Below are 26416 nucleotides of genomic sequence, written 5' to 3'. Positions count from 1 at the left end.
GTGAAGCCGATGCTCTTTGGCCTCGGGTAAAGGGAGGGAGAACCTCTGTGGAGGTGATGGTCCACTTGGAGCAAGGAGCTCTTTTGAGCAGGGTAAGATGCTCACAGCCCCCCTTCAAGCACAGGGTGAAATTGGGGTTGGGAAAGGGGGAAATGTTGTTGCTGGGGAGAGTTGATGGAGCCAAGAACTCCTTGAATGGAGGACGCTGGATGCTTCTGTGCCTCTTGGGGCTGTTCCTCTCCCTAAGGGTGTGCTGGTAGTGCTCTGACAGGTCTCAACCCGGTGCAAGAGGAGGCTGGGCTGGAAGGGGCACCCAGGAGCCTTCTCCATCCACCCGGCTCCCGCTCCTTGCGCTGGTGGCCACGAGAAGGAAGATCCAAGCCCGGGGATGATTTCGTGGCAGGGACCTCAGCAAAAAGCTTGGTCAGGGACCAGAGGCTCCGTGGTGAGCGTGGAAGCAGGAAACATCTGCACGGGTGGGATTCGGGCTTCGCCGCCGTCGCCAGCCCGCCCTGGTTGAGCAACGCTCTGCCTGAGGATGACCTCTGCAGGGCTCCTTCTCCCCTCGGTGCTCCCCTTTCTGCCCCCTCCCCACGAGGAGGGTCCAAGCTCGCCTCAACCGGCCTTGTCCTGCCCGGCGCGGCAGAGATTGGCCTTGGAAGTTGCCATTCCCTGGGCTCTGCCCCCAGAGCCCGCTCGCAACCACGGGGCCAAGAAATAGGGCTTGGGAAATGAGCCCTGCCGGTGTTGCAACGCCTGCACCGCCCAGCCCCGGTTGAGCAAGGACCAAGACTCCGGGATGGGAGTTGATGGGGAGGAAGCATTCGCCAGCCCCACTCTGCTGCTGGGAGCTGCCCCCATCCTAACCCGGCTTCTTCCTTCTTAGGATCCCTCTTGTCCCTGCTGGTGTCCCTTGTCTTGCTGGTTAGGGGTGGCTGTGGCACCCACTGGGTGGGGGGGATGCCACGTCTCCCAAAGCCAAGGGGGGTGAGTGAGGGGAGAGCTCGCTGCGGGCTAAACACGAGGGGTTGAAAATGGGTGTTTGCTAAGTTAGCTTCTCTCGAGGGTTCAAGAGGGAATCCAGGTTTAGCTGCAAGAAGGAGCTGAAAAGAACGATGATGATAATAATAATGATAATACTAATAATAACAATGACAACCGTAATGTAACCCCCTGGTTCCTGCAAAGCAGAGGGGAGGATGGCGAACAGGGAGCGAAGGAGCAAGCTGCAAAACAAAAGCCTTTGAGGAGGGAAATGCTTTCCAGCTGCAAAAATGCAGCCTGGGAGAAGAGCAAGTGCTTGCGTCACCCCCAGCGCCCCGGCCCTGCGGCTCGGGACCCTCTGATGGCAAGAGGCAACGGCGCAGAGCGGTGTGAGGGGAGCCACGGGCCCCAGGAAGTGAGATTCTGGAGACTTAGAGCTTGTTTTGGCCGCTTTCCCTCTTGTTTAGGGCCGTGTTGGTGAACTTCTGCCCTCCTGGATGGGGCTCTGCCTCTGGGGGATGCTGCCCGTGAGGTGGCAGCAGCCCCGTGATGCTCTGGGGAGGAGAACCAAGGTGCTACCGATGGGGCAGTGCTGGCAAGGGGGGGATCTGCATCCCTGTGCATGGTGGGGGGCGAGGGCCTCTGCTTCGTCCCGCTGGGCGCTCCCGGTCCGGCCCCGCTTGGATCCCTTCCCTGGTCCTGTGACTCTGAGTCAGCGCCGCGGGCGCCGGCCAAGACCTGCGTTCGGGGGAGTTCTTGCACATCCCTGTGCCGGAGCAGCGCCGCGCACGCGGCCGGGGGTGAACCGGGGCTGCATCTCTGCCTGCGTCTCTGCCCCTCCATCGCCAGCCGGGTCCCTGCTTGGGCCGGGAGCCCCAGCTTTGTGCTGGCCCCATCGCCAGCGCTGGCTCATTGGGCGGCATCGAGCAAGCCCCGTGCTGATGCGACGCAAAGGCCTTGGCTCTGGCTGTTTCCACTTGTTTTTATGGGATGCATCACGCTGGGTGGTGGCTGCGGGCGCCGTGGCCTCACCCTTCCGCAAGGGAGGGCAGTTGGGCACCAGGCAGTCATCACCGCTGGCGTTGCATCCCCATCCCCTGCCACCAAGAGCTTAGGAAGCTGATGTGGATAACTCGGGGTTCAGGTTTGTGTTAGGGCACCCCCAAACCCAGGCTGCGCATCAGTTGGGTCTCGTCAAAACCCAGTGGTGCTGCAGCAAAGGAAGGGCTTGATATGACCCTGCAAGCAGGGGAGGGCTTGGCCATTGCAAAACATCCTGGCTTGATTCATGTTTTCCCTCCTGAGCTGCTGCTCTGGTTGATGATAGCAGCGCCTGGCCCCGCTCCTCGGGGGCTGCCTGGGTCCCAATGTGCTTGGGGTGGCCGGGCTATGGGGCTCCCAGCCCTGCTCTGCCTTCCCCACGGCGTGAAGCCGGTGCTGGCGCTGCAGGGTCTCATGGGGCACCTGCACCAGGACAGACCTCCATGGCATCTCCCTTCTGTGCTGCTCAGCCTCCTCCAGTGCCCCCCTTGAGTGCCCCTTGCTCCAGATGGCATTCCCATGGGATGCTTTCATTCCCCCAAGGGAGGAGAGGGCAAGTCCCTTGTGCATCCCCATCACAGCTCCTTCGTGGCCCACACGACCTTGCTCCTTCACTGTGTTTGTGGGTCCTGGTGGGCTTGGAGACCACGCATGGGGCTGCTGTCTCCCTCCCTACCTAACCTCTCCTCTCCTCCCATGGCCTAGACGTGGAGCAGATGGCCATTGACTGGCTCACGGGCAACTTCTACTTCGTGGATGACATCGACGACAGGATCTTTGTCTGCAACAAGAACGGGGTCACCTGCGTCACGCTGCTGGACCTGGAGCTCTACAACCCCAAGGGAATAGCACTGGACCCAGCGATGGGGTAAGGGATGTGCTTGAGCCTGGGAGGGCTCAGTGTTGCTGCCTGGACCTGCACCATCAGCGTGGGGAGGTGGAGCAGGTCAGGGGGGTCCAGCTGCTGCATCCATGGGTAGCAGGGATGCTGATGGAGAAGTGGCTCCCAGCTTATGAGGGAATGGACCAGGTCAGGCTGCTGCATCCAGGGGTAGCAGGGATGCTGATGGAGAAGCATCTCTCAGCTCAAGAGGGGATGGACCAGGTCAGGCTGCTGCATCCAGGGGTAGCAGGGATGCTGATGGAGAAGCGGCTCCCAGCTTATGAGGGAATGGACCAGGTCAGGCTGCTGCTTCCATCCTGTGGCTGCATGGTCACAGCTTTGCTTTGAGGAACCGAAACAGTCGGATCCTTGCACGGGTTGAGCTGCTCCCCTTGTGCTGTGGTCAGATGACAGCTCCCCTTTGCGGAATCCCACGTGGGGAAGCTGGGATGCTGAGTCACGGGAGCAGCGATGGGGACATCTCCCCCTCTCCTGCTGCTTTCCAGATGGGTGCTTTTATCCTTGCCTGGGTGAAGAGAGATGATGTTATCGAGCAGGGAACCCAAAGTGGGTTTTATAAATCCATATCATATAGCAGCCTGGAGGGAGACCCTGGCCTTGTGTAAGGCAGGTGCCCATGTCCCCAGGCCATGGACGTGGGGCATCCTCCCTCTCTGAACGCGACAGCCAGGCTCTGAGCTCCTGTATTTGCCCTTCTCACACAGCAAAGTGTTCTTCACCGACTACGGGCAGATCCCCAAGGTGGAGCGCTGCGACATGGACGGGCAGAACCGCACCAAGCTGGTGGACAGCAAGATCGTCTTCCCGCACGGCATCACCTTGGACCTGGTGAACCGGCTGGTGTACTGGGCTGATGCTTACCTCGACTATATTGAGGTGGTGGACTACGAGGGCAAGAACAGACATACCATCATCCAGGGCATCCTGGTGAGTGGGGCCAGGGGGAGGTTGGGGTCTGGCAATGGAGGGTGCGTGGGGGCATGCCCAGCAGATATTTAGGTTAGATATAAGGAAGAAGTTCTTTATTGTGAGGGTGGTGAGGTGCTGGAATGGGTTGAACAGGGAAGTGGTGAATGCTCCATCCCTGGCAGTGCTCAGGGCCAGGTTGGATTGCTTTGGGGGACACGGTCTAGGAACTGGATGACCTTAAGGTCCTTTTTAACCCAAACCATTCCATGATTCTATGCCTGAGCTCGGCCTGAGGAGGCAGGGGCATGGGCCATAGGGCAGGATGAGGGACTTTGCGCCTGCCTCCTCCATCGTTCCCTGTGGATGCCTCCCAGATCGAGCACCTCTATGGGCTGACCGTCTTCGAGAACTACCTCTATGCCACCAACTCCGACAACGCCAATGCCCAGCAGAAAACCAGCGTCATCCGCGTCAACCGCTTCAACAGCACCGAGTACCAGGTGGTGACGCGGGTGGACAAGGGGGGAGCGCTGCACATCTACCACCAACGGCGCCAGCCCACAGGTAGGACCCCAGCCTGGCTGAGAGCAGCTTCTTGGGTGCCAAGGGCTGGCTGGGTGGGGATGGGGATGGGCTGCACCTCCTGCATCCTTCACCTTGGGCACGTCCTTGCCCCTCTCTGGTGATGTTCAGCTTTGGTGATGCCTTGGTGATGCTCAGCCCCTGGCTGGGAGCTCAAGGGGGGAAAGAGCCCCCCCAATCCATTGACCGTTTCCACATCCCAGCGGTTGCAGAGCGGGGTCCCCTGCCCATGGGTGCTCGCCGGGGCTGGGCAGGACACCTCTGTGATGCTCTGTGTTGCAGTGAGGAGCCATGCCTGCGAACCCGACCAGTTTGGCAAGCCGGGAGGCTGCTCCGACATCTGCCTCCTTGGGAACAGCCACAAGAGCCGGACGTGCCGGTGCCGCTCCGGGTTCAGCCTGGGCAGCGATGGGAAGTCCTGCAAAAGTGAGTCCTGGAGGGCAGGCAGAGCTGCGCAGTTCCTTCCCTTCGAACATCCCTTTCCTTCCTGGCCTAAGCTGTGGGGCTGCCTGCTGGGCTCTGTGGTCCCTGCAGGCCCACACCGGGCCGGTGGTGATGGCTTTCCCCATCGCCCTGCAGAGCCCGAGCACGAGCTCTTCCTGGTGTATGGGAAGGGGCGTCCGGGCATCATCCGCGGGATGGACATGGGGGCCAAGGTGCCCGACGAGCACATGATCCCCATCGAGAACCTCATGAACCCCCGTGCACTGGACTTCCATGCTGAGACGGGCTTCATCTACTTCGCTGACACCACCAGCTACCTCATTGGGCGGCAGAAGATCGACGGCATGGAGCGAGAGACCATCCTGAAGGATGGTGCGTGGCTCAGGGTCCCCCTCCCCATCAGGTCGGATGGGAGGGATCCACACAGTCCTTGGGGGTCAGTGCAGTCCTGCTCCATCCCCGTGCTGCCGCAGCTGAGTGCATTTGTGTTGCCTTGGGGCAAAACAGCCAAAGATGCTCCCAAATCGAGCTTTATCCAGCCCAATTCCCTGTGGCTGGGGAGCTGCCTGCACTGGAGCTGGAGGGGGGGGTCTGTCAGCCCTGCTGCTTTGGGTTGAGATCCGGTGGTGCCGAATACGAGTTAATCATAGGGGGCTGTTGGTTCCGCTTCTCCCCTTGGTGATGGGCGCCCGTTCCTGCTGCTCCCCAAAGGCATCCACAACGTGGAAGGGATCGCTGTGGACTGGATGGGGAACAACCTGTACTGGACGGATGATGGCCCCAAGAAGACCATCAGTGTGGCTCGGCTGGAGAAGGCTGCCCAGACCCGGAAGACACTGATTGAGGGGAAGATGACCCATCCCCGTGCCATCGTGGTGGACCCCCTGAACGGGTGCGGGTGCCTGGGAGGGCCTTTGGGCTGTTGCATTGGGCTGGGATACATCTATGGGCACAGGACCCCTCCACAGGCGGTCCACTCTGACCAGCGTTGGGGTGGGCTCTGGGGCTGCATCTCTAACAGCTTCGTGTCTCTGATAGGTGGATGTACTGGACGGACTGGGAGGAGGATCCTAAGGACAGCAAGAGGGGCAAGATCGAGAGAGCCTGGATGGATGGTTCCAACCGCAACGTCTTCATCACCTCCAAGACTGTCCTGTGGCCCAATGGGCTGAGCCTGGACATCCCAGCCAAGATCCTTTACTGGGTGGATGCTTTCTACGACCGCATCGAGATGGTCTATCTCAACGGCACCGAGCGGAAGGCAAGTGGAGGCTCTCAGGGTGATGATGACCCCAATGCATCCACTGCATCCGTGCTCCCCTGCTGCTTGCATCCTCCTATCCCCTTCCGATGTCCCTTGCCCTGTCCCCCCACGCGGGGTCCCAGCTAACGACGAGCCCCTCCATCTCCTGCGCCTACAGATCGTGTACGAGGGACCGGAGCTGAATCACGCCTTCGGGCTGTGCCACTACAGCAACTTCCTCTTCTGGACCGAGTACCGCAGCGGCAGCATCTACCGCCTGGACCAGGCCTCCAAGGTGGTGAGCCTGCTGCGGAACGAGCGCCCGCCCATCTTCGAGATCCGGATGTACGACGCGCAGCAGCAGCAAGGTGCTGGGGCCACACGGAGCCAGGGAATGCGTTGGGTTGGAAAGGACCTAAAGCTCAAGGCAGTTCCAGCCCCTGCAGAGCGGGGACACCTCACACTTCCTCCAAGCCCCATCCAACCCGGCCTTGAGCCCTGCCAGGGATGGGGCATTTATCACTTCTTTGGGCACCTCCTCACCATCTGCCTGGTGCTGTGGGGACGTGCCCCACATGAGGAGATGGGGGTGGAGGCTGGGGGGTGCCCCACCTAAGCAGCCCCCCACCCCTTTTTGCTTCCTTTTGTCCATATCCCCATGGTCCATCACCATGCTTCATCCCCTGCCCCTCCATCCTCTTCTCTGCTTCCTTCCCTTCCCTTCCCTTCCTGGCTAGTTCAGCCTGAGGGGGCCCTGCTGCCTTGCGTGAGGAGCTGAGTTCTAAGTCGTGCAGCCTGGAGAAGGAGTCCTGGGGTTAGGGCCAGGGTTAGGAGCCCTGCTAGGACTGGAGCTCCCTTCTCAGCCCCGCTTTGCCTCCGCAGTGGGCTCCAACAAGTGCCGCGTCAACAACGGGGGCTGCAGCAGCTTGTGCCTGGCCACGCCGCGGGGCCGGCAATGTGCCTGTGCCGAGGACCAGGTCCTGGGGCCGGACACTGTGACCTGCCAGGGTAGGATGCGAGCGGGCAGAGGGCCGTGGTGGCATCTCCGTGCAGGATGCTGCCAGCGAAGGGGAGGGTTGGCCTCTGGGCAGGGCGGTGCTTAAAGGAGAGGGGTGAAGCTGTGCGGGTGCCTGCTCCAGCGTGTGCATGGGCACCGGTGCTTCTCGGGGCTGCCAGCGTGGGGACACGGCACTGTCCTCGCTGCTGCTCTGCACTGGGTTAACGTCATCCCTTCCCTTTGCTTTTCCCTTGCCAGCCAACCCGTCCTACGTCCCCCCTCCGCAGTGCCAGCCCGGGGAGTTCGCCTGCAAGAACAACCGCTGCATCCAGGAGCGCTGGAAGTGTGATGGGGACAACGACTGCTTGGACAACAGCGACGAGGCCCCGGAGCTCTGCCGTGTGTAGCTGCCTCCTGCATGGGGGGGGGGTCGTGGTTTGTGTGCTCCTGAGGCAGCGGGGTTGGGGTTAAGATGTGGGGCTGGGCAGCCAGGACCTCTAAATGGGAGCAGGCTCAAGCAGTTGAGGGGGGAAACACTGATGAGGGTCCCTGCATCCCTGCCTTTTTCTGCCTCAGTTTTTCTCGCCAGCAGATGTGGAGGGGAATGGGGGGGGGATGCAGGGCAGGTCCTGAGCTTGTGTCCCCCCTTTAGACCAGCACACGTGCCCCTCCGACCGCTTCAAATGCAAGAACAACCGCTGCATCCCCAACCGCTGGCTCTGCGATGGGGACAACGACTGCGGGAACAACGAGGACGAGTCCAACTCCACGTGCTCGGGTGAGGAGCCTGCCTCATCCTTAGGGAGCAGCAGGAGAGCCCACGTTGATGTGCTGGTCCACAGCCTTTGTTGAACACAGCGTGTTCTCTGCATGCTGCCCACTTTGCAGCCAGTTTTGCCTCGCAGGGGAGGGTTTGTTCCCACCTTCCCCCTTGCAATGCTCCTGAAGCTCTGTCTCTCTTCCCTGGACCAGCTCGGACCTGCTCCCCCAACCAGTTCTCCTGTGCCAGTGGTCGCTGCATCCCCATCTCCTGGACGTGTGACCTGGACGATGACTGCGGGGACCGCTCCGATGAGTCCGCCTCGTGCGGTGAGCATCCTTTGGGGATGTGAGGGCTGGGATGCAGGGGGTCACACACACACCCCCCCACACACACCCCACACACTGATGGTGCTTCTGCCTCCTCCGCAGCCTACCCGACCTGCTTCCCCTTGACTCAGTTCACCTGCAACAACGGGCGCTGCATCAACATCAACTGGCGGTGTGATAACGGTGAGGAACCGCGGCCCCACTGCGGCCGAGGGCACGGCGAGACCAGACGCAGGGGTGCCAGGCCTGGTCCTGCAGGGGCCGTTTGAGCAGCAGAGCCCCTGCCCTGGAGGCAGGAGGCATTAACTGAAGCTGGATCCACATCCTGCATCCACGCTCGTTTTCCTTGGGTGCCGCAGGCGCAGCCTGGCAGGGATCATGGCAGCAGATCCTTTGTGAAGCGGCCAAAGCTCTGCCCCAGTGTTTGGGATGAGCCTGTGCTGCTCAGCCAGAGCCTGTGGCCCCAGGGAAGGCAGGAGAGGTCTCCCAGTGAGCTCCCATCTGGCCTCACATCTGCTTCCAAGGCCACGCTGGGAAGGGAGGGTTTGCCCCGAGGCTGCTTTCCCTCCCCACAGGTTTATTCCAGCAGCTCTGCGTCCTTAGGCTTGATTGATGGCTCCAGAGCAGGCGAGAGCCATTCAGAGCTGCTGGTGCCGGGGGTCAGCAGGGAGCTGCATGGGCAGCCCCAGCTCCGAGCCACCCCAGGGACCCCCCAGTGCTGGCAGCCATAGGAACCAATGCATGGAGCATCCCACCGGGCACCTGCGTCTGCTCTCGCCTCCCCGGGCCGCTCGGGTGCCTGTGCAGCCCCTCTGTGTGTGTCCCTCTTCCATGTCAGTGTTCACGTCCCGGTGTCAGCGCTGGTTTTGGGGCCAGCCCTCTGTGCGTGTGCTGTTGGTGTTTCCTTTGTCATCGTGCCCACTCTCCTGTCTTGGTTGGTTCTGTGTTTCAGAAAAAGATTGTGGGGATGGCTCTGACGAAAAGAACTGTCCAAAGCCTACCGGTTAGTGCATAGATCAACATGCACCAGAACCCCCCCAACCTGGCCCCAAGCAACCCCTAAACCTGCCCCCCCTCCATGGGCTGCTGCTCCAGACGCTGGTGATGCCCCTGTGCTGGGTACCAGGGAGCAAAGCTGCGGGAGCTGGGGATGGTGAAGCTACGACAGCATCACCAGTGCCATCATCCCCGTGCCCATCACAAGCTCCCCCGTGCAGGGGAGGGAAGAGGCATCGGGAAGCAAAGCTCTTCCCCAAGCCCATGCGAGGCATCTGCCATGGAGCAGAGCCCCAGTAAGTCAGGCCAGCCCCTTGCCTTGTGCAGGGCAGACCCAGGGGCCGCATTGCCATTGCCCAGCACTATCAGACTACAGCTCCCTCTGCCCATCAGAGGGTGCCGGGGGTTCCTCCAGGCAAGAGAAGCCCCCCCAATTGGCCATTCCAGCCCAACTTCCCAATGGATGCGCTCCATAGAGGAGAGCACCATCACCCAGCTCCGCTCCCCCGTGGAGCAGAGCTGTCCTGGTGCTGCTGGTGCCCCCCAGGTACATGGCTGATCTATGCAGTTTCTGTGTCTCATTTTCTCTGTGCTTTGCTGATGCTGTGGTGGGAGGCGGGGGGCCGGGACCTCTCTGATGGGGGTCCAGCACCGAGGGGCTGCCCATCACCCCACGTCCTGTCTGTCGGTGTGGTCCATCCCCATCCCTGCTGTTCCCCCCCTTCCCCTGGCTGCCTCCTGGGGCAGGGGAGGGGGGGGTCTCAGCCTTCCTCCCTCCTGCTGTGCCTCCACCAACCCTCCCTCCCGGGCACCGTCTGAGCCCGTTCCTGCTCCCTTTCCCCTCTCCAGACAATGACTGCGGGGATAACAGCGACGAGGCCGGCTGCAGCCACTCCTGCTCCAGCAACCAGTTCAAGTGCAACAGCGGGCGCTGCATCCCCGTGCACTGGACCTGCGACGGGGACAACGATTGTGGGGACTACAGCGACGAGACTCACGCCAACTGCACCAACCAGGGTGAGCCCCACGGGGAGGGACCAGGGCCAGCATCAGCTCTGCCATCATCCTGCCTCAGCGCTTCCAGGGAGGGAGTTGTGCAGCATCCTCTGCCCACCCGCATACCCCACTCCTGCATCTCTGGGTGCCCCCAACCCTTTCAATGCCTGACCCCCCCCCCCAGTTTCCAGTTCCTGGGGGGCAAAAGCAGTGAGCGGGTGTATGTGTCCCCCCCATAGCCACGCGCCCGCCCGGGGGCTGCCACACTGATGAGTTCCAGTGCCGGCTGGACGGGCTCTGCATCCCCATGCGCTGGCGTTGCGACGGCGACACGGACTGCATGGACTCCAGTGATGAGAAGAACTGCGAGGGGGTCACCCACGCCTGCGACCCCAATGTCAAGTTTGGCTGCAAGGACTCAGGTGAGGGCACACGGTGGGGGGAATCACTGCCCATTTAAGCTGGGCTCGGTGGGGACAGGGGCAGTAGTGGAGGGGCACCAGCTCAGGGTGCTTTGTCTTCATTGGGGACAGCAGTGATGGGACAAGGGGTGATGGGGTTAAACTGAAACAGGGGAAGTTCAGGTTGGAGATAAGGGAGAAGCTCTTCACTGTAAGGGTGGCGATGCACTGGTGCACAGTTTGCCCAGAGAAGTGGTAAATGCCCCATCCCTGGCAGTGTTCAAGGCCAGGTTGGATGGGGCTTGGAGCACCCTGCTCTAGTGTGAGGTGTCCCTGCCCATGGCAGGGGGTTGGAACTGGATGAGCTTTAAGCTCCTTTCTAACCCAAACCATTCTGTGATGCTAAACAACATCACCCCTGCCTCTGTGCCCCCTGGCAGCCCGCTGCATCAGCAAGGCCTGGGTCTGCGACGGCGACAGCGACTGCGAGGACAACTCGGACGAGGAGAACTGCGAGTCGCTGGTGTGCAAACCCCCCTCGCACACCTGCGCCAACAGCACCTCCATCTGCCTGCCCCCCGAGAAGCTCTGCGACGGCTCCGACGACTGCGGGGACGGCTCCGATGAGGGCGAGCTCTGCGGTGAGTGGGTGCGGAGCCGGGCGCTGCGGCCCCGGGGCTCCCCGGCAGGGACCTGACCAGCGCATCCTCTCCCCATAGACCAGTGCTCCCTCAACAACGGCGGCTGCAGCCACAACTGCACCGTGGCCCCGGGCGAGGGCATCGTCTGCTCCTGTCCCCTGGGGATGGAGCTGGGCTCGGACAACAAGACCTGTCAGATTCAGAGCTACTGCGCCAAGCACCTCAAGTGCAGCCAGAAGTGCGAGCAGGACAAGTACAACGTCAAGTGCTCCTGCTACGAGGGCTGGATGCTGGAGCCTGATGGAGAGAGCTGCCGCAGCCTGGGTGCGTGCAGGGGGGGGGATGCAAGGGATGGGGGTGTCCTCCCCTTGCTCTTGGAGGCAGCAGCATCAGGTCCCGGGGGGAGAGCAGGGCCCTCGCTGTCCTTGCCTGGCACAAGCATCCCTTTACTGTGCAGGGCAGTAGATGGAGCTGGGGCCAGGAGGCAGGGTCCGTGACTCTTCCCTGCTCCCCCCAGACCCCTTCAAGCCGTTCATCATCTTCTCGAACCGCCACGAGATCCGCAGGATTGACCTGCACCGCGGTGACTACAGCGTCCTGGTCCCCGGGCTGCGCAACACCATCGCCCTGGACTTCCACCTCAACCAGAGCTCGCTGTACTGGACCGACGTGGTGGAGGACAAGATCTACAGGGGAAAACTGCTCGAGAATGGGGGTGTGTAGCTGGGGGGGCATGGAGGAAGCTGGTGGGGACCAGGCAGGGATGCAGGTTGGGATCTGGCGCTGCCCGTGACTCCTTGGCACCCTGCACTGGTGCAGCTACTGGAGTCCACGGCCCCTGTAGTGATCCTGTTGTGCTCCCTGAAGCTGCTCATTATGTAGGAGTTAATTAGAATTCCCAGCACTCCCCTCATGGTAATTGCAGCCCAGCAGCTGCGAGCACAAAGCCAGGCCCCCTCCCCAGCAGCGCTGCAGAGCAATGGGGGGAGATGCCCACACTGGGGCAGCGAGAGCCCAGCCAGGACCATGGACGTGGGGCTGAGCCCTTTGGGGTTCAGGCCCCATTTGGGGATCAAGCCGACCCCTATGGAGCTGTTCAGGAGCGGGGTGTGACAGTGGTGGGGGAAGAGGCACCCCCCTGATCCTGCGCGGTGCTGTGCCCCACAGCTCTGACCAGCTTCGAGGTGGTCATACAGTACGGGCTGGCCACCCCCGAGGGGCTGGCTGTGGACTGGATCGCCGGCAACATCTACTGGGTGGAGAGCAACCTGGACCAGATCGAGGTGGCCAAGCTGGACGGCACCATGCGCACCACGCTGCTGGCTGGGGACATCGAGCATCCCCGCGCCATCGCCCTGGACCCTCGCTATGGGTAAGGCAGGAGCGGCCGTCGGTCCCCAGGGCCAGCATCCTTGTGGTGTGAGGCCGGGCTGGGGCGCGCATCCCACTGCAGGCTCGGGAGCAGAGCTCGTCCCCGCGCTGACGGTCCCTGCTGGCTGTTCCCTGCAGGATCCTGTTCTGGACAGACTGGGATGCCAGCCTGCCCCGCATTGAGGCTGCCTCCATGAGCGGCGCGGGCCGGCGCACCATCCACAAGGAGACGGGCTCTGGAGGGTGGCCCAATGGGCTCACTGTGGACTACCTGGAGAAGCGCATCCTCTGGATTGATGCCAGGTAGGACCGGGGCACTGCCCCACAGCTCCCGTCCCCGCTGGGACCCATCCCTCGCAGCTCCTTCCCCGCCGCTCCTGTGTTGTGCTGCCATTTGACTGCTGGGCTGGGAGCTGAAGGCTTTGCTCTGTGGGGTCTGTTTGTGTCTGCAGCACGTCCCAGCCTTTGCTCTGGGTTTTGTCCTCTGCGGGGGCTCTCATCGCGGGTGTAAATCGTCCTCCTCCTCCGCATTAAAGAGAGCAGAGGAGGCGGCTGCTTCAACCCTTTGGGGTTACAGACCTGCGCTTGGCTCTGCTGTGCACAGGTCAGACGCCATCTACTCTGCCCTATACGATGGGACGGGGCACATCGAGGTGCTGCGGGGACACGAGTACCTGTCGCATCCCTTCGCCGTCACCCTGTACGGAGGGGAGGTCTACTGGACCGACTGGCGCACCAACACGCTGGCCAAGGCCAACAAGTGGACGGGGCACAACGTGACGGTGGTGCAGAGGACCAACACGCAGCCGTTCGACCTGCAGGTCTATCACCCCTCCCGGCAGCCCCTGGGTGAGCCCTGGCAGGGGGCACAGGCAATGGGATGGGCTGTGGGGAGAGCGGGGAGAGCAAAAGGGGTGTTCTGGGGTGATGATGCTGGGCGGTCCCAGCTCTTCAATGGGGCAGGCTGAGGTCTGCGGGGGGCTGCAGCTCTTTAGGGCCCCATGGAATAGGGACATCGCTGAGTCTTTACCCCTTTCGCAGCTCCCAATCCCTGTGAAGCCAATGGGGGCAAAGGGCCGTGTTCCCACCTCTGCCTCATCAACTACAACCGCACGTTGTCCTGTGCCTGTCCCCACCTCATGAAGCTGGACAAGGACAACGTGACCTGCTATGGTAAGGGTCTGTCCAGGCCACCATAGGGTGAGGAGGGGGCATGGGTGCTTTGGAGCTCCCCTGCAGACCACGTCCCACAACCACCCCTCTTGTCCTCGTCCCCAGAGTTTAAGAAGTTCCTGCTGTACGCGCGGCAGATGGAGATCCGCGGCGTGGACATCGACAACCCCTATTACAACTACATCATCTCCTTCACGGTGCCCGACATCGACAACGTCACCGTGGTGGACTACGATGCTCTGGAGCAGCGCATCTACTGGTCTGATGTCCGCACGCAGACCATCAAGAGAGCCTTCATCAACGGCACTGGTGTGGAGACCGTCGTCTCTGCGGGTGGGTGCGGACGAGCATGGCCCCATCAGAGCAGGGCAGAGGCTTTGGCTCTATGAGATCGACCCTTCCTCTTCATCCGAGCAGCATCCCAGCCCCATCCTCACTGCTAACAAGTCTCCTTTCTCCGTTCCCTTTCAGACCTGCCCAATGCCCACGGCCTCTCCGTGGACTGGGTTTCCAGAAACCTCTTCTGGACCAGCTATGATGCCAACAAGAAGCAGATCAACGTGGCTCGGCTGGATGGCTCCTTCAAGAACGCAGTGATCCAGGGGCTGGACAAGCCTCATTGCCTGGTGGTTCACCCCCTCCAGGGGTAAGTGGTGCTGCAGGTTTTGGGGGGGGGGGTGTCAGGGCAGGGCTGTGGGAGCAGGAGGAGGTGTATGTGCAGGCACACGTGTGCACACGCGTGTGGGGGTGCAGGGAGCAGGATGCTCTCCCGATGTGTCAGCGAGTGTAGGAGGTGTGTGAGAGGAGCCGGGGGCTGTGTGGGGTTGTCAGCAGCAGAAGCTGTGTTCCTGTGCACGCCAGCCTGGCTGCACCGATCCTGCACCAATGGGGATGCTGCAGTGAGGGGGGAGAGGGATGGAGGGCTGCGGGGGGGGGCACTGTGCTCAATGTCCCCTCGCTGGAACAGGAAGATTTATTGGACAGACGGGGACAACATCAGCGTGGCCAACATGGATGGCAGCAACCGCACTCTGCTCTTCACCAACCAGAAAGGGCCTGTTGGTACGGACCCCCCACTGCACCCCCAGTACCACCCCACCGTACCCTTCCTGGCCCTAAAAGCCTTGAGCTCCATCGGGGTTGGCAGCCGGTTTGTGCTGGGTCAGCCTGACGCCGTTCTCTGCGTCACCCCATCTGCTCTCCCGTCATCCCGCCTCCCACGTGGGGATGGATGGTCCCCGTGTGCTGGACATTGATGGTCCTCTGCTTCCTAGGACTGGCCATTGACTACCCAGAGAGCAAGCTGTACTGGATCAGCTCTGGCAACGGCACCATCAATAGATGCAACCTGGACGGCAGCAACCTGGAGGTGATCGAGTCCATCAAGAGCCAGCTGAGCAAGGCAACTGCCCTGGCCATCATGGGTGAGAGCTGCCAGGGTGATGGGTGCCATTCATGAAGCCCTTTCCTGGCCCTGCCCAAGCACAGGCCGCTTGTAGCCACCTCACCAGCAGCGCAGGGGATGCTTCTCCACCAAAGGCCCCTTTCTCCAGGCTGTAAATCCATGTGGATCCGCTGCTCTTTGCTCCTGGGGTGGGAGGGGATGGGGGAAAGCTGCTGCATGTTCCCATCTTCTCCTCCCAGGCGACAAGCTCTGGTGGGCTGACCAGGCCTCCGAGAGGATGGGTACCTGCAACAAGAAGGACGGGACGGAGGTGAGGGTGCTGCGCAACAGCACCACGCTGGTGATGCACATGAAGGTGTACGACGAGAGCATCCAGCAGGGTGAGCACCGGGCTGTGCGGTGGCCAGGGTGCCAGGAGGGGCCAGAGCTGGACCACGGTGACCTGGTGGTTGTCTGAGCCCATCCTCAACCCCTTCTCTCCCCACGGCAGCTGGAACCAACCCCTGCAGCCAAAACAACGGGGACTGCTCCCAGCTCTGCCTCCCCACTTCCGAGACCTCCCGCTCCTGCATGTGCACTGCGGGCTACAGCCTGAAGAGCGGGCAGCAGTCCTGTGAAGGTGAGCACAGAGACCCCCCCCCAATGCCCGCTGCATGCCGCAGCTCTGCTGTGCCGCACGGTGCTGTGCAGCCATGGAATCATAGAGCCATGGAATGGTTTGGGTTGGAAAGGATCATCCAGCTCCAACCGAGAGGACCACCCTCGACCAGGTCACCCAAGGCTCTGTCCAACCTGGCCTTGAGCACTGCCAGGGATGGAGCATTCACAGCTTCCCTGGGCAGCCCATTGCAGTGTCCCAGCACCCTCACAGTAAAGAACTTCCTTATATCCAGCTAAACTTCCCTGTTTGGGTCTCTGGGAATGGGGCTGGGAGGAGGCGTTTGCTCTGCAGATCCCCATTCCCTGCTGGCTTTGCCATCATCTCCCTTGGGAGGGAAGAGCCTGGTCACTGCCAGGGCCTCTCAAAGGCTGTTTGTGTGCAGAATGTTCTTGGTGTTTTGGAGGGTGCTGGCAGAGCTGCTGCACCATCTGGGTCAGGCCAGGGACTGAATAACAAGCACTGCCCTGACCCAGATGCGGCGCAGAGCCTTTGCCAGCAGCGCTCTGCACAGAGGCTTGGCTCGTGCCTCCCTTGGGTCCTGCGGGGGTCAGAACCCCTTGAACAGGGGGGGCCTTGCAGCATCCAGGGGGTGCAGGACACGGCCCCATTGCAGAGCTGGGCAGGGAAGGGCTTTGAGGCTGTTCATTGTGTTCCTGCCCCAGCCATCCGCAACCTCATCCCAGACTCTGTTCCCTGCCCTCTTTCCATAGGGTTTGCCATCCCTCCCCCTGCCCAGCGTGGCAGTCAAAGCCACTCTTTTCCTCCTTATGCTCATCCTCATCAGTCCCCATCGTGCAGGGCAATCCCTCCCTCCTTGAGAAACCACAGTGCTGCCCGTGTGAGCATCACCCCCTGCCATCTGTGTCACAGGTGTTGGCTCCTTCCTCCTGTATTCGGTCCATGAGGGGATCCGAGGCATTCCCCTGGACCCCAATGACAAGTCGGATGCTCTCGTGCCCGTGTCAGGAACCTCCTTGGCCGTGGGGATCGACTTCCATGCAGGTGACGCAGGGGCTGGGAGCGGGACAGTGGGGCTGGAGAGGCTGGGGAGTATGAGGGGACCATCCCCAGATCTTCCTCTGTCCTACAGCATCCCCTCAGCAGCTTCGGGTGAGGGAGGGATTCAGGTCCTCACACTGGGGCTTTGGGGTCTGTGCTGCATTTGGAGTGACCCAGAGGTGGTCACTGACACCCGCTCTCCTGCCTGGCAGAGAACGACACCATTTACTGGGTGGACATGGGTCTGAGCACCATTAGCAGGGCCAAGCGGGACCAGACGTGGCGGGAGGACGTGGTCACCAACGGCATTGGCCGCGTGGAGGGCATCGCTGTGGACTGGATCGCCGGTGAGATGGGGCTCTGGAGCGGGGAGGAATGGATGGGAGCAGGGCTCAGGGTGGCGTTCACCATCCCCTCTCTGCAGGAAACATCTACTGGACCGACCAGGGCTTCGATGTGATCGAGGTGGCCAGGCTGAACGGGTCCTTCCGCTACGTGGTCATCTCACAGGGGCTGGACAAGCCGCGGGCCATCACGGTCCATCCAGAGAAGGGGTGAGATGCTGCAGCCCCAGCTTTGGCTGTTCACAGGGAGAGGGGAGCTGTTTGGATGCAGGGAAGGATGGAGGACGTGGGAGGTCTGTGCCTGCTTTCTGGGCTGCATCCAGCTGAATGCAGCGCTCCTTTCCCTGCAAGCACGTGGGATCCTGGCAGAGCAGCAGGGATCTGGTGTGGAGGGATGAGGGGGAGCAGCGTTTGTCCCGAGGATGCTGGTTCTGGCCAGCCTTGGTCACATCCGTGCTGTCCCCTGCAGGTACCTGTTCTGGACGGAGTGGGGGCAGTACCCCCGCATTGAACGCTCTCGCCTGGATGGCACCGAGAGGATGGTGCTGGTTAACGTCAGCATCAGTTGGCCCAACGGGATATCCGTTGACTACGAGGTACTGTGTGCCCAGAGGTCCCTAAAGCCGTGCTGGTGGGACACGGCTTTGCCAGGGCCATGGGGGCTCCTCTCCAGTTCAGGGAGGGTTGTTCCAAAGGAACTCTGTGGTGGGAAATGCAGAGGGTTCCTTTGTGCCTCCCCAATGCACTGCTCCGTTGCTGATCCAGCTGCTTTCTCATCACCTCAGGATGGAAAGCTTTACTGGTGCGATGCCCGGACAGACAAGATAGAACGGATTGACCTGGAGACGGGTGAAAACCGAGAGGTTGTTCTGTCCAGCAACAACATGGACATGTTCTCCGTGTCGGTCTTTGAGGAGTACATCTACTGGAGCGATAGGTACGGGGTCCAAGGGATGCGGTGGTGTTGGGTTGCCTCGGAAGGTGGGTGCTCTGGGTCCCGCCACAGGGTGCTGCTGGGCTTGGCCCCGTGTCGGTCTCTCAGTGGCTCCATCCTTTCTTTAGGACTCATGCGAATGGCTCCATCAAAAGAGGCAACAAGGACAACGCCACCGAGTCGGTGTCCCTGCGGACGGGGATCGGCGTGCAGCTCAAGGACATCAAAGTCTTCAACCGGGCCAGGCAGAAGGGTGCGTGTGGGAGCCGGAGGGGGGTCAGCTTCCTCTGGGAATGGGGGAGCAGGGAGCATCCTACACAGAGCCTCCAACAACCCCCCTTTTCCTGCACAGGCACCAACATCTGTGCTCAGAACAATGGGGGCTGCCAGCAGCTCTGCCTCTTCCGGGGCAATGGGCAGAGGACGTGTGCCTGTGCCCATGGCATGCTGTCCGAGGACGGGGTGAGCTGCCGGGACTACGACGGATACCTGCTGTACTCAGAGCGCACCATCCTCAAGAGCATCCACCTGTCAGACGAGAACAACCTCAACGCGCCCATCAAGCCCTTCGAGGACGCCGAGCACATGAAGAACGTCATCGCCTTGGCCTTTGACTACCGCTACGGCTCCAAGGGCAGCAACCGCATCTTCTACAGCGACATCCACTTCGGCAACATCCAGCAGATCAACGACGACGGCACCGGGCGCAAGACCATTGTGGAGAGTGAGTGTCGCAGGGCTCTTGGAGCCCTCTCAGCCCTCCTTTGTGCTCCCCCCCATCCTGAACTCCCCCTTTCCTCCCCACAAATGGACGTGTTTCGGTGTCTGGGAGGCGTTTGGAGGACGCAGCCTCGCAGAGCTTGTTCTGGCACGCAGAGCGGATCACGAGGCTGAGGCGCGCACGTGGGCAGGCGCTGCTCTGGGAGCAAGGCACTGCAGCAAACCTGGGAGCTGCTCCCTTGACTTTCAAGGCAGAGCCGTTGAGCCTGAGCCAACCTTGCCCCGTGCTCACCTCCAGGCTCTGTCTGCACTCAGATGGTGGCATCGGCTCCTGCAGCAGCTGGAGAGCCCGCGTCTGCTGCTCTGCCACTGGGGAGCATGGCCAGCAAGGGTTATGGATGTGCTCGCTAATGCGGGTGTTTGCATTTGGCACTCGGGCTGGCTGCTGTCGCCGAGATCAGGAGGGCAGGGCCCAGCTCTCCCACATGGTTCCTCAAGCCTTTTGCTGGTCGTTAGCGGGGAAGGATGGGTGAGCAGTTCAAGCTCCTGGCCTGGGAGCTGGAGAGAAGGATCCCTGGTTGGCCACAAGTCTTTGTCTCGTCACGTTGTGCCTCTGGCTCTCAGCTCTCCCTTGGCAGAGGGAGAACCTTCCCCTTCCCGGTGCAGATGCTGTGGGGGACAGGAGGACCAGGACTGGCCAGTGCAGGGCTGATGGTCAGAGCACGAGTTCAAGCCCTTGTTTTGTCACTGGCGAACATTGCTCAGCCTTCCCTTAAGGAAGTGTTATTGCTGGCTTGGTAAAGCCCAGGAGGCTCCCCAGTGAGATGGGGGGTCCCATCTCACCCCTTAGCACAGACACCAGCCCAGTCAGGTGGTGATAAAGCAGCCAGAGCCTCTGAGGGGTATGTCATTAGAAGGCTGCCAAAGAAGATGCCCATGGGTGTCATGGCCATCAGTGGCTGATGTGTCCCTGGCCTGTAACCCCCCCCCTTGCAGACGTGGGCTCGGTGGAGGGGCTGGCCTACCACCGCGGCTGGGACACGCTGTACTGGACGAGCTACACCACCTCCACCATCACCCGCCACACCGTGGACCAGAGCCGCTTGGGCGCCTTCGAGAGGGAGACGGTGATCACCATGTCAGGGGACGATCACCCCCGGGCCTTCGTGCTGGATGAGTGCCAGAAGTGAGTGTCCGTGCGTGGTCCGTAGGGCCAGCATCCAGGACACCCCTCCCCTGGGGTGGAAGCACCGGCTCCCAACACAGAAAGTGTTGGACCCATGGAGGAAAGGTCCTCACACAATCATTCAGCATCCCAAAGTCCCATCCCCTTCCCTGCCTGGCTGGTTCCATGGGGTACCACGCTTCCCAGCTGGCTGCAATGGCCTCATTTGTCCCTTTCCCACCCCACAACATCCCATCCTCCCTAAAGTCCCTGGAAGCCGCACAGCAGAGGGGCATGGCAGAGAGTTGGGGTTGTAAAGCCATTGCGTGTCTCACCCCTTGCAGCCTGATGTTCTGGACCAACTGGAATGAGCAGCACCCCAGCATCATGCGTGCCACCCTCTCTGGTGCCAACGTCCTCATCATCATTGACCAGGACATACGGACACCCAATGGGCTGGCCATTGACCACAAGGCTGAGAAGATCTACTTCTCTGATGCCACGCTGGACAAAATCGAGCGCTGTGAATACGACGGCTCCCACCGCCACGTGAGTGCGGGGATGGGGCTGGGGCGACGTCCACGGGCACAGGGGACACACAGGGACAGGCTGCCTTTGGTTTGACATCCCTTGTGCTCATGGCCTGTCCATGTCCCGCAGGTGATCCTGAAATCAGAGCCCGTGCACCCCTTTGGCCTGGCTGTCTATGGGGATTACATCTTCTGGACGGACTGGGTGCGCAGGGCCGTGCAGCGAGCCAACAAGTATGTGGGCACGGACATGAAGCTCCTGCGGGTTGACATCCCCCAGCAGCCCATGGGCATCATTGCCGTGGCCAACGACACGGACAGCTGTAAGGATGCGGAGATCCCTGCCCCATCCCAGGCAGTGCCAGGGGAGGGAGAGCCCATCGCACCATCCTGCCATTGCCCCTTCAAGACCCTCACCGCCAAGGCATTTCCATCTCCAAACCCTGTGCAGGCTGGAGGGTTCCCTGTTTGTGCTCTTCCCAGGGCATCCTCCTTGCAGGACTGGGTGCCCCGACCTTGTGCATCCCCGTAGGCCTCCCTGAATTGCCTGGGGAGGAGAAGGGGAAGGGGCCACTGGTTCTGTCCCTGGTGTGAGCGCTCCCCCTCTGTCCTAGGTGAGCTGTCCCTGTGCAGGGTGAACAACGGCGGCTGCCAGGACCTCTGCCTGCTCACTCCCAAGGGCCACGTCAACTGCTCCTGCCGTGGGGAGCGCGTCCTGCAGGAGGACCTCACCTGCAAAGGTGGTGGGGACGTGGAAGCGGGAGCTGCTGGGGATGGGAAGGGCAGGAGAGGCCGGTCCCTGACACTCCCCCGTGTCCCTTCCAGCCCTGAATTCCACCTGCAACGTGCACGACGAGTTCGAGTGTGGGAACGGCGACTGCATTGACTTCAGCCGGACCTGCGATGGCGTCGTGCACTGCAAGGACAAGTCAGATGAGAAGCAGTCCTACTGCAGTAAGGTTCCTCCTCTTGCTGCTTTGATCACACACACACACATGTGCGCCCAGCACGTGCAGGCACCCAGCTCCGGCTGGCAAAGGGAGACTGGGATCCTGGGTGTCTTCTTGTGTCCCTTTTGCCCTCCCAGAGATGGGTCCATCCAGGCTTTAAGTGCTCCAGACTGTTGCCAGTTTGGCAGGGCAGGATGGAGAGTGGAACACCTTGAGCTGACCCAGTGGGGCTGCAGCATCCCTTGTCTAACCCTGACCTGGAGAGCTCTCAGCTGGGCAAAGGCGATGCTTCGCCCTGCAATGCGATGCCGCCGGCACAGGGTTAAGCAGGGGATGCTGCCGGCACAGGGAGCCCGTCTGCTGATCCTGCCTGCTGCTTCTTCCTGCTGGAAGGGTCCCTGAGGAGCTGAGGCAGCCTCACCCTCACCTCCTCCTCCTCGTCCCCCCTCGCAGGCAGCCGCAAGTGCAAGAAGGGTTACCTGCACTGCATGAACGGGCGCTGCATCGCCAGCCGCTACTGGTGCAATGGCGTGGATGACTGCGGGGACAACTCGGATGAAGTGCCCTGTAACAGTAAGGATGCTGCCTGGCTCCTGGCCAGCCCTTGCCAGGGCTCTGTCAGCTGCCTGGGACGGGGACAGCAGCTTCGGGAAAGGGTTACCTTGAGCTTGACAGGATCAGAGCAGAGCCAGGGCTTCGTGGAGAGTCCAAGGTTTAAATCCTGCTCATGCTGCTTGCTCTTTGTCAGCTCAGTCCCTGACAGCTCGGGAGGAAGAGCCCCTGAGCATTGCCGTGCAGCACCCAGAGCGCAGCACCTGGGAGGAGCAGTCGGCAGGAGGAGCACAGAGCGATGCTCCTCACGGCTCCCATGCTCCTCCCCCGAGCATCCCTGCAGGGCTGCTTGGGTCAGAACCAAGAGCAGGAGATTCCCTGAGCTCACCCAGCTCCAGGCAGAGTGCGCTGAGCTGGGGAGACCGCAGGTCTCAGCCAGAAGGGACACCAGAGATGGGGGTACAGGATCAGGTGCCCCATAGCCTGCGCTGGGCATTGGGTGTATGGGGGCTGCTGGGTGTGTGTCCCCCCCCCCAGCCTCATCCCCTGTGGGGCTTCCCCCTTACAGAAACCAGCTGTGCTGCCACCGAGTTCCGCTGCCGGGACGGGACCTGCATCGGGAACTCGAGCCGCTGCAATCAGTTCATTGACTGCGAGGATGCTTCAGATGAAATGAACTGCAGTGAGTGCCCCAGCTCTGCCCCTTGCTCCCAGCTCTGCCTTGATGGAGCTGCTCCTGCCCTCTGGGTCCCTGCACCGTGTTTCAGTCCTTGGCATGAGGGAGAAGGGCCCTGCCTCCTGTCCCATCAGCACATCACTGCATCCCTCCATGCCGTGCTATCCCCTCACCACCCCATAGCCCATCAGAAGTGCTTAACGTGGTCCCAGCAGCTCATAGGGCTGATGCTTGGTGCGGCTCTTGGGAAGGGAAGGGCTGTTGGATGCAGGCTTGGGCTGATGCTGCGTGGTGGGACCACAGGGCACCCATCACACGGGGCTCCTGGTGTGGTCCCTTGCAGCCGCCACCGACTGCAGCAGCTATTTCAAGCTGGGGGTGAAGGGCACCACGTTCCAGAAGTGCGAGCACACGTCGCTGTGCTACGCCCCGAGCTGGGTGTGCGATGGGGCCAATGACTGCGGAGACTACTCGGACGAGCGCAACTGCCCAGGTGAGTGCAGGGAGAGGAGAAGGGGGCTCGGGGCATCCCGATGGGCGATGTCCCTTTGGGGTCCATGTGGGTGGCGGGTGCTTTGTTGGCACACTGGGACCATGGTCCTGCATCAGGGTGCTGATGGGTGCGGGAACACAGAGGGCTTTTGGGGAGGAACCCTTTGGGGTCGGGTGGCTCTGGGTTGGGAGGAGGCAGGACGTGTCCACAGCACCCTTCTGGATGTTTCCCTTCCCAAACCAGGCGGGAGGAAACCCAAGTGTCCAGCCAATTACTTCGCCTGCCCAAGCGGGAGATGCATCCCCATGACCTGGACCTGTGACAAAGAGGATGACTGCGAGAATGGAGAAGACGAGACCCACTGCAGTGAGCGGCAGGGTGGGGAGAGCAAGGGACATGGGGGTGATGGCATGGGGTGGCGAGCGCAGGCATGCGAAAGGGCAGGCAGGACCCTCTCTGACGCCCCTTTGCCAAGGACCAGGCTCCAGATTCTTCCCCCTCTATGGTCTTATTCCACAAGCTTGGGCTTCTGGCTGCGACCAGTGCATTGCTCAGTGCACACGCTGGTGCCCAGGGGCATTTTGAAGGTGGCCAGTTCTGGCTCCCTTAGTTTATAGCTTTAGTACCAACCCCCCTGAACAAACCCCAACCATTGCTCAGGAGCTGGGGAACATTTCCAGCTGTAGAGCAGGGAATGCCCCGCTGGTCCTGCCGCTCCAGTGCCCATCACCGTTGCGTCCTTCCCCCTGCATTGCCGTAGCTCTGACCCTTCCTCTCCTCTCCCAGACAAGTTCTGCTACCCCGTGCAGTTCGAGTGCAACAACCACCGCTGCATCTCCAAGCTCTGGGTGTGTGATGGGGCAGACGACTGCGGGGATGGCTCCGATGAAGACAGCCGCTGCCGTGAGTCCGCTCCAGCCGCTGCTCTGACCCCCCTCAGTCCCTGCCTCCATCCCTGTGCATTCCTCCCTCTGCCCATCCCTTCTCCCACCCTTGCTTTCCTGTGCCATGATCCTCACTGCCCTCCTGGGTTCTGTATCCCCCCCTCATCATCGGGGGTGACCGGCTTCCTTCCTGCTTCTCCCTGCCCCAGGGCTGACCACGTGCAGCGCGGGATCCTTCCAGTGCCCGGGTACCTACGTGTGCGTGCCCGAGCGCTGGCTCTGCGATGGAGACAAGGACTGTGCGGATGGAGCTGATGAGACCCTGGCTGCTGGCTGCTGTGAGTGCCCCACGGGCTGGTTCTCGGCAGGAGGAGCAGGGTGTAGTGCAGGCAGAGCACTCCGTCGGGAGCAGATGGGATGCCTCATCCTGCAGTGCTGTGGTGGCGGCACACCTGGACGTGGGGATGTCTGGGCCAAGGGCACCCGGGTGCTGTTCACAGCCACGGGACAAGGGCTGGGGGGAGCAGGCAGGAGAGCAGAGGGGTCTGACAGGGGGGTCTGACAGTGATGCCTCATTGCAGTGTACAACAACACGTGTGATGAGCGGGAGTTCATGTGTGGAAACCGCCAGTGCATTCCCAAGCACTTCGTCTGCGACCATGACGATGACTGCGGGGATGGCTCGGATGAGTCCCCAGAGTGTGGTGGGTGCCTATGGGACCAGGGCGGGGACAGCGAGGGCTGTATCTCCTGCAGCACTGGGTCTCCTGAGATAAGGAAGAAGCTCTTCCCTGTGAGGGTGGTGAGGCACTGGCACAGGGTGCCCAAAGAAGTGATGGGTGCTCCATCCCTGGCAGCGTTCAAGGCCAGCTTGGACGGAGCCTTGGATTCATGCTTAGTGTGAGGTGTTAGAACTGGATGACCTTAAGGTCCTTTCCAACCCAAACCATTCTATGGGACCCTGGAGAAGTCTTCATTACCCTGAAAGGGTTTGGGGTGAGGAGAGGGGTTGGATGCTCCCGCATCGCCTGAGCTGCTGCTGTCCCACAGAGTACCCCACGTGTGGGCCCCATGAGTTCCGCTGCGCCAACGGCCGCTGCCTCAGCAACCGGCAGTGGGAATGCGACGGCGAATTCGACTGCCACGACCACTCGGATGAGGCGCCCAAGAACCCACGTTGCACCAGCCCAGGTACCGCTGGGGGCCACGGCTGGGAGCGGGGCCGCCCGGTTCCCCCTGCGCTGACCGCTGCCACGTCCCCACTGCAGAGAACAAGTGCAACGACTCCTTCTTCCTCTGCAAGAACGGGAAGTGCATCCCCGAGGCTCTGCTGTGCGACAACAACAACGACTGCGCCGACGGCTCCGATGAGCTCAACTGCTTCATCAATGAGTGCCTTAACAAGAAGCTGAGCGGCTGCTCCCAGGAGTGCGAGGACCTCAAGATCGGGTACAAGGTAAAGAGCCCGCAGGCCGGGAGCATCGGCCAAAGGGATGCTCTCCTGCTCCCTGCCTCCTCCACGGCATCGTGTCCTGCGCCAGCTGGGCAGGGGATGCTCACCTGGGCTGCTGTCTGCAAGCTGCCTGTGCCCGAGCCCGCCTGTCCCGTGGTGATGCCTGTCACGTCCCTGGATGCGTCTAACAGCTCCGGGTTGCCTCCTGCAGTGCAGATGCCGTCCCGGCTTTCGGCTGAAGGACGACGGGAAGACGTGCATTGACATCGACGAGTGCTCCACCACCTACCCCTGCAGCCAGAAGTGCATCAACACCCTGGGGAGCTACAAGTGCCTGTGCATAGAGGGCTACAAGCTCAAACCTGACAACCCCACCAGCTGTAAAGCTGTTACAGGTGAGAGTGGAGGAGGCAGGGATGCTCTTCTGGTGATGCTGCTGGTGCTGGGGTTGGTCACGGTGCTCCACAAGGCAAAGCTGCTGCCTTGGGCTTATGGAAGAGAGCTGGGAAGCAGTGGGGCAGGGGGCGAGGTGGGACCCACATCCCTGACACATCTCCTGCCTTCCCTGTGCAGATGAAGAGCCCTTCCTCATCTTTGCCAACCGGTACTACCTGAGGAAGCTCAACCTGGATGGCTCCAACTACACGCTGCTCAAGCAGGTTCGGAAGGAGCTGGCGGTTGGAGAGGGGCCCTGTTGCTTGTAGGTGCTGCAGGAAAGGCTCTTCCAATGCTTCTCCCTTCCTCGCAGGGGCTGAACAATGCAGTGGCGCTGGATTTCGACTACCGGGAGCAGATGATCTACTGGACTGATGTCACCACGCAGGGCAGCATGATCCGCCGCATGCACATCAACGGCAGCAACGTTCAGGTGGGGATTGA

The 26416-nt window shown here is 61.5% G+C and overlaps 1 protein-coding gene across 3 annotated transcripts in view; it reads left to right on the top strand.

Moving 5' to 3' along the window:
• The window catches only part of LRP1 (LDL receptor related protein 1), a 64759-nt gene that overhangs the window by 26316 nt on the left and 12027 nt on the right, over window positions 1-26416 (top strand). For 2 of the 3 annotated variants that reach the window (XR_009967400.1, XM_062632624.1), the window contains exons 7-58: window positions 2731-2893; window positions 3634-3856; window positions 4213-4402; window positions 4703-4846; window positions 5000-5236; window positions 5576-5756; window positions 5903-6125; window positions 6286-6475; window positions 6990-7115; window positions 7363-7503; window positions 7757-7882; window positions 8077-8193; window positions 8296-8376; window positions 10039-10206; window positions 10425-10607; window positions 11027-11227; window positions 11306-11551; window positions 11745-11942; window positions 12395-12599; window positions 12737-12901; window positions 13203-13447; window positions 13640-13771; window positions 13877-14104; window positions 14243-14417; window positions 14739-14833; window positions 15046-15195; window positions 15416-15556; window positions 15667-15795; window positions 16708-16839; window positions 17049-17183; window positions 17261-17390; window positions 17650-17776; window positions 17966-18117; window positions 18243-18367; window positions 18467-18838; window positions 19831-20020; window positions 20344-20548; window positions 20660-20852; window positions 21144-21269; window positions 21355-21483; window positions 21933-22052; window positions 22600-22713; window positions 23051-23200; window positions 23444-23578; window positions 23987-24103; window positions 24294-24422; window positions 24666-24788; window positions 25135-25275; window positions 25353-25540; window positions 25749-25932; window positions 26111-26196; window positions 26286-26405. Coding sequence is in view for 2 of the 3 variants with exons in the window: in XM_062632624.1 (XP_062488608.1) it covers window positions 2731-2893; window positions 3634-3856; window positions 4213-4402; window positions 4703-4846; window positions 5000-5236; window positions 5576-5756; window positions 5903-6125; window positions 6286-6475; window positions 6990-7115; window positions 7363-7503; window positions 7757-7882; window positions 8077-8193; window positions 8296-8376; window positions 10039-10206; window positions 10425-10607; window positions 11027-11227; window positions 11306-11551; window positions 11745-11942; window positions 12395-12599; window positions 12737-12901; window positions 13203-13447; window positions 13640-13771; window positions 13877-14104; window positions 14243-14417; window positions 14739-14833; window positions 15046-15195; window positions 15416-15556; window positions 15667-15795; window positions 16708-16839; window positions 17049-17183; window positions 17261-17390; window positions 17650-17776; window positions 17966-18117; window positions 18243-18367; window positions 18467-18838; window positions 19831-20020; window positions 20344-20548; window positions 20660-20852; window positions 21144-21269; window positions 21355-21483; window positions 21933-22052; window positions 22600-22713; window positions 23051-23200; window positions 23444-23578; window positions 23987-24103; window positions 24294-24422; window positions 24666-24788; window positions 25135-25275; window positions 25353-25540; window positions 25749-25932; window positions 26111-26196; window positions 26286-26405 (8426 nt within the window). In the remaining variant the exon portion in view is untranslated. The remainder of the gene's footprint in view (window positions 1-2730; window positions 2894-3633; window positions 3857-4212; window positions 4403-4702; window positions 4847-4999; window positions 5237-5575; window positions 5757-5902; window positions 6126-6285; window positions 6476-6989; window positions 7116-7362; window positions 7504-7756; window positions 7883-8076; window positions 8194-8295; window positions 8377-10038; window positions 10207-10424; window positions 10608-11026; window positions 11228-11305; window positions 11552-11744; window positions 11943-12394; window positions 12600-12736; window positions 12902-13202; window positions 13448-13639; window positions 13772-13876; window positions 14105-14242; window positions 14418-14738; window positions 14834-15045; window positions 15196-15415; window positions 15557-15666; window positions 15796-16707; window positions 16840-17048; window positions 17184-17260; window positions 17391-17649; window positions 17777-17965; window positions 18118-18242; window positions 18368-18466; window positions 18839-19830; window positions 20021-20343; window positions 20549-20659; window positions 20853-21143; window positions 21270-21354; window positions 21484-21932; window positions 22053-22599; window positions 22714-23050; window positions 23201-23443; window positions 23579-23986; window positions 24104-24293; window positions 24423-24665; window positions 24789-25134; window positions 25276-25352; window positions 25541-25748; window positions 25933-26110; window positions 26197-26285; window positions 26406-26416) is intronic. The other variant, XM_062632625.1, reaches the window with a different exon arrangement.

This window comes from Pezoporus occidentalis, unplaced genomic scaffold, assembly GCF_034315485.1.
Source record: "Pezoporus occidentalis ecotype Australia unplaced genomic scaffold, CSIRO_AGI_Poc_V1 ctg392, whole genome shotgun sequence".
NCBI classification, from domain to species: domain Eukaryota; kingdom Metazoa; phylum Chordata; class Aves; order Psittaciformes; family Psittacidae; genus Pezoporus; species Pezoporus occidentalis.
This window is presented reverse-complemented; position numbering and strand designations above follow the sequence as displayed.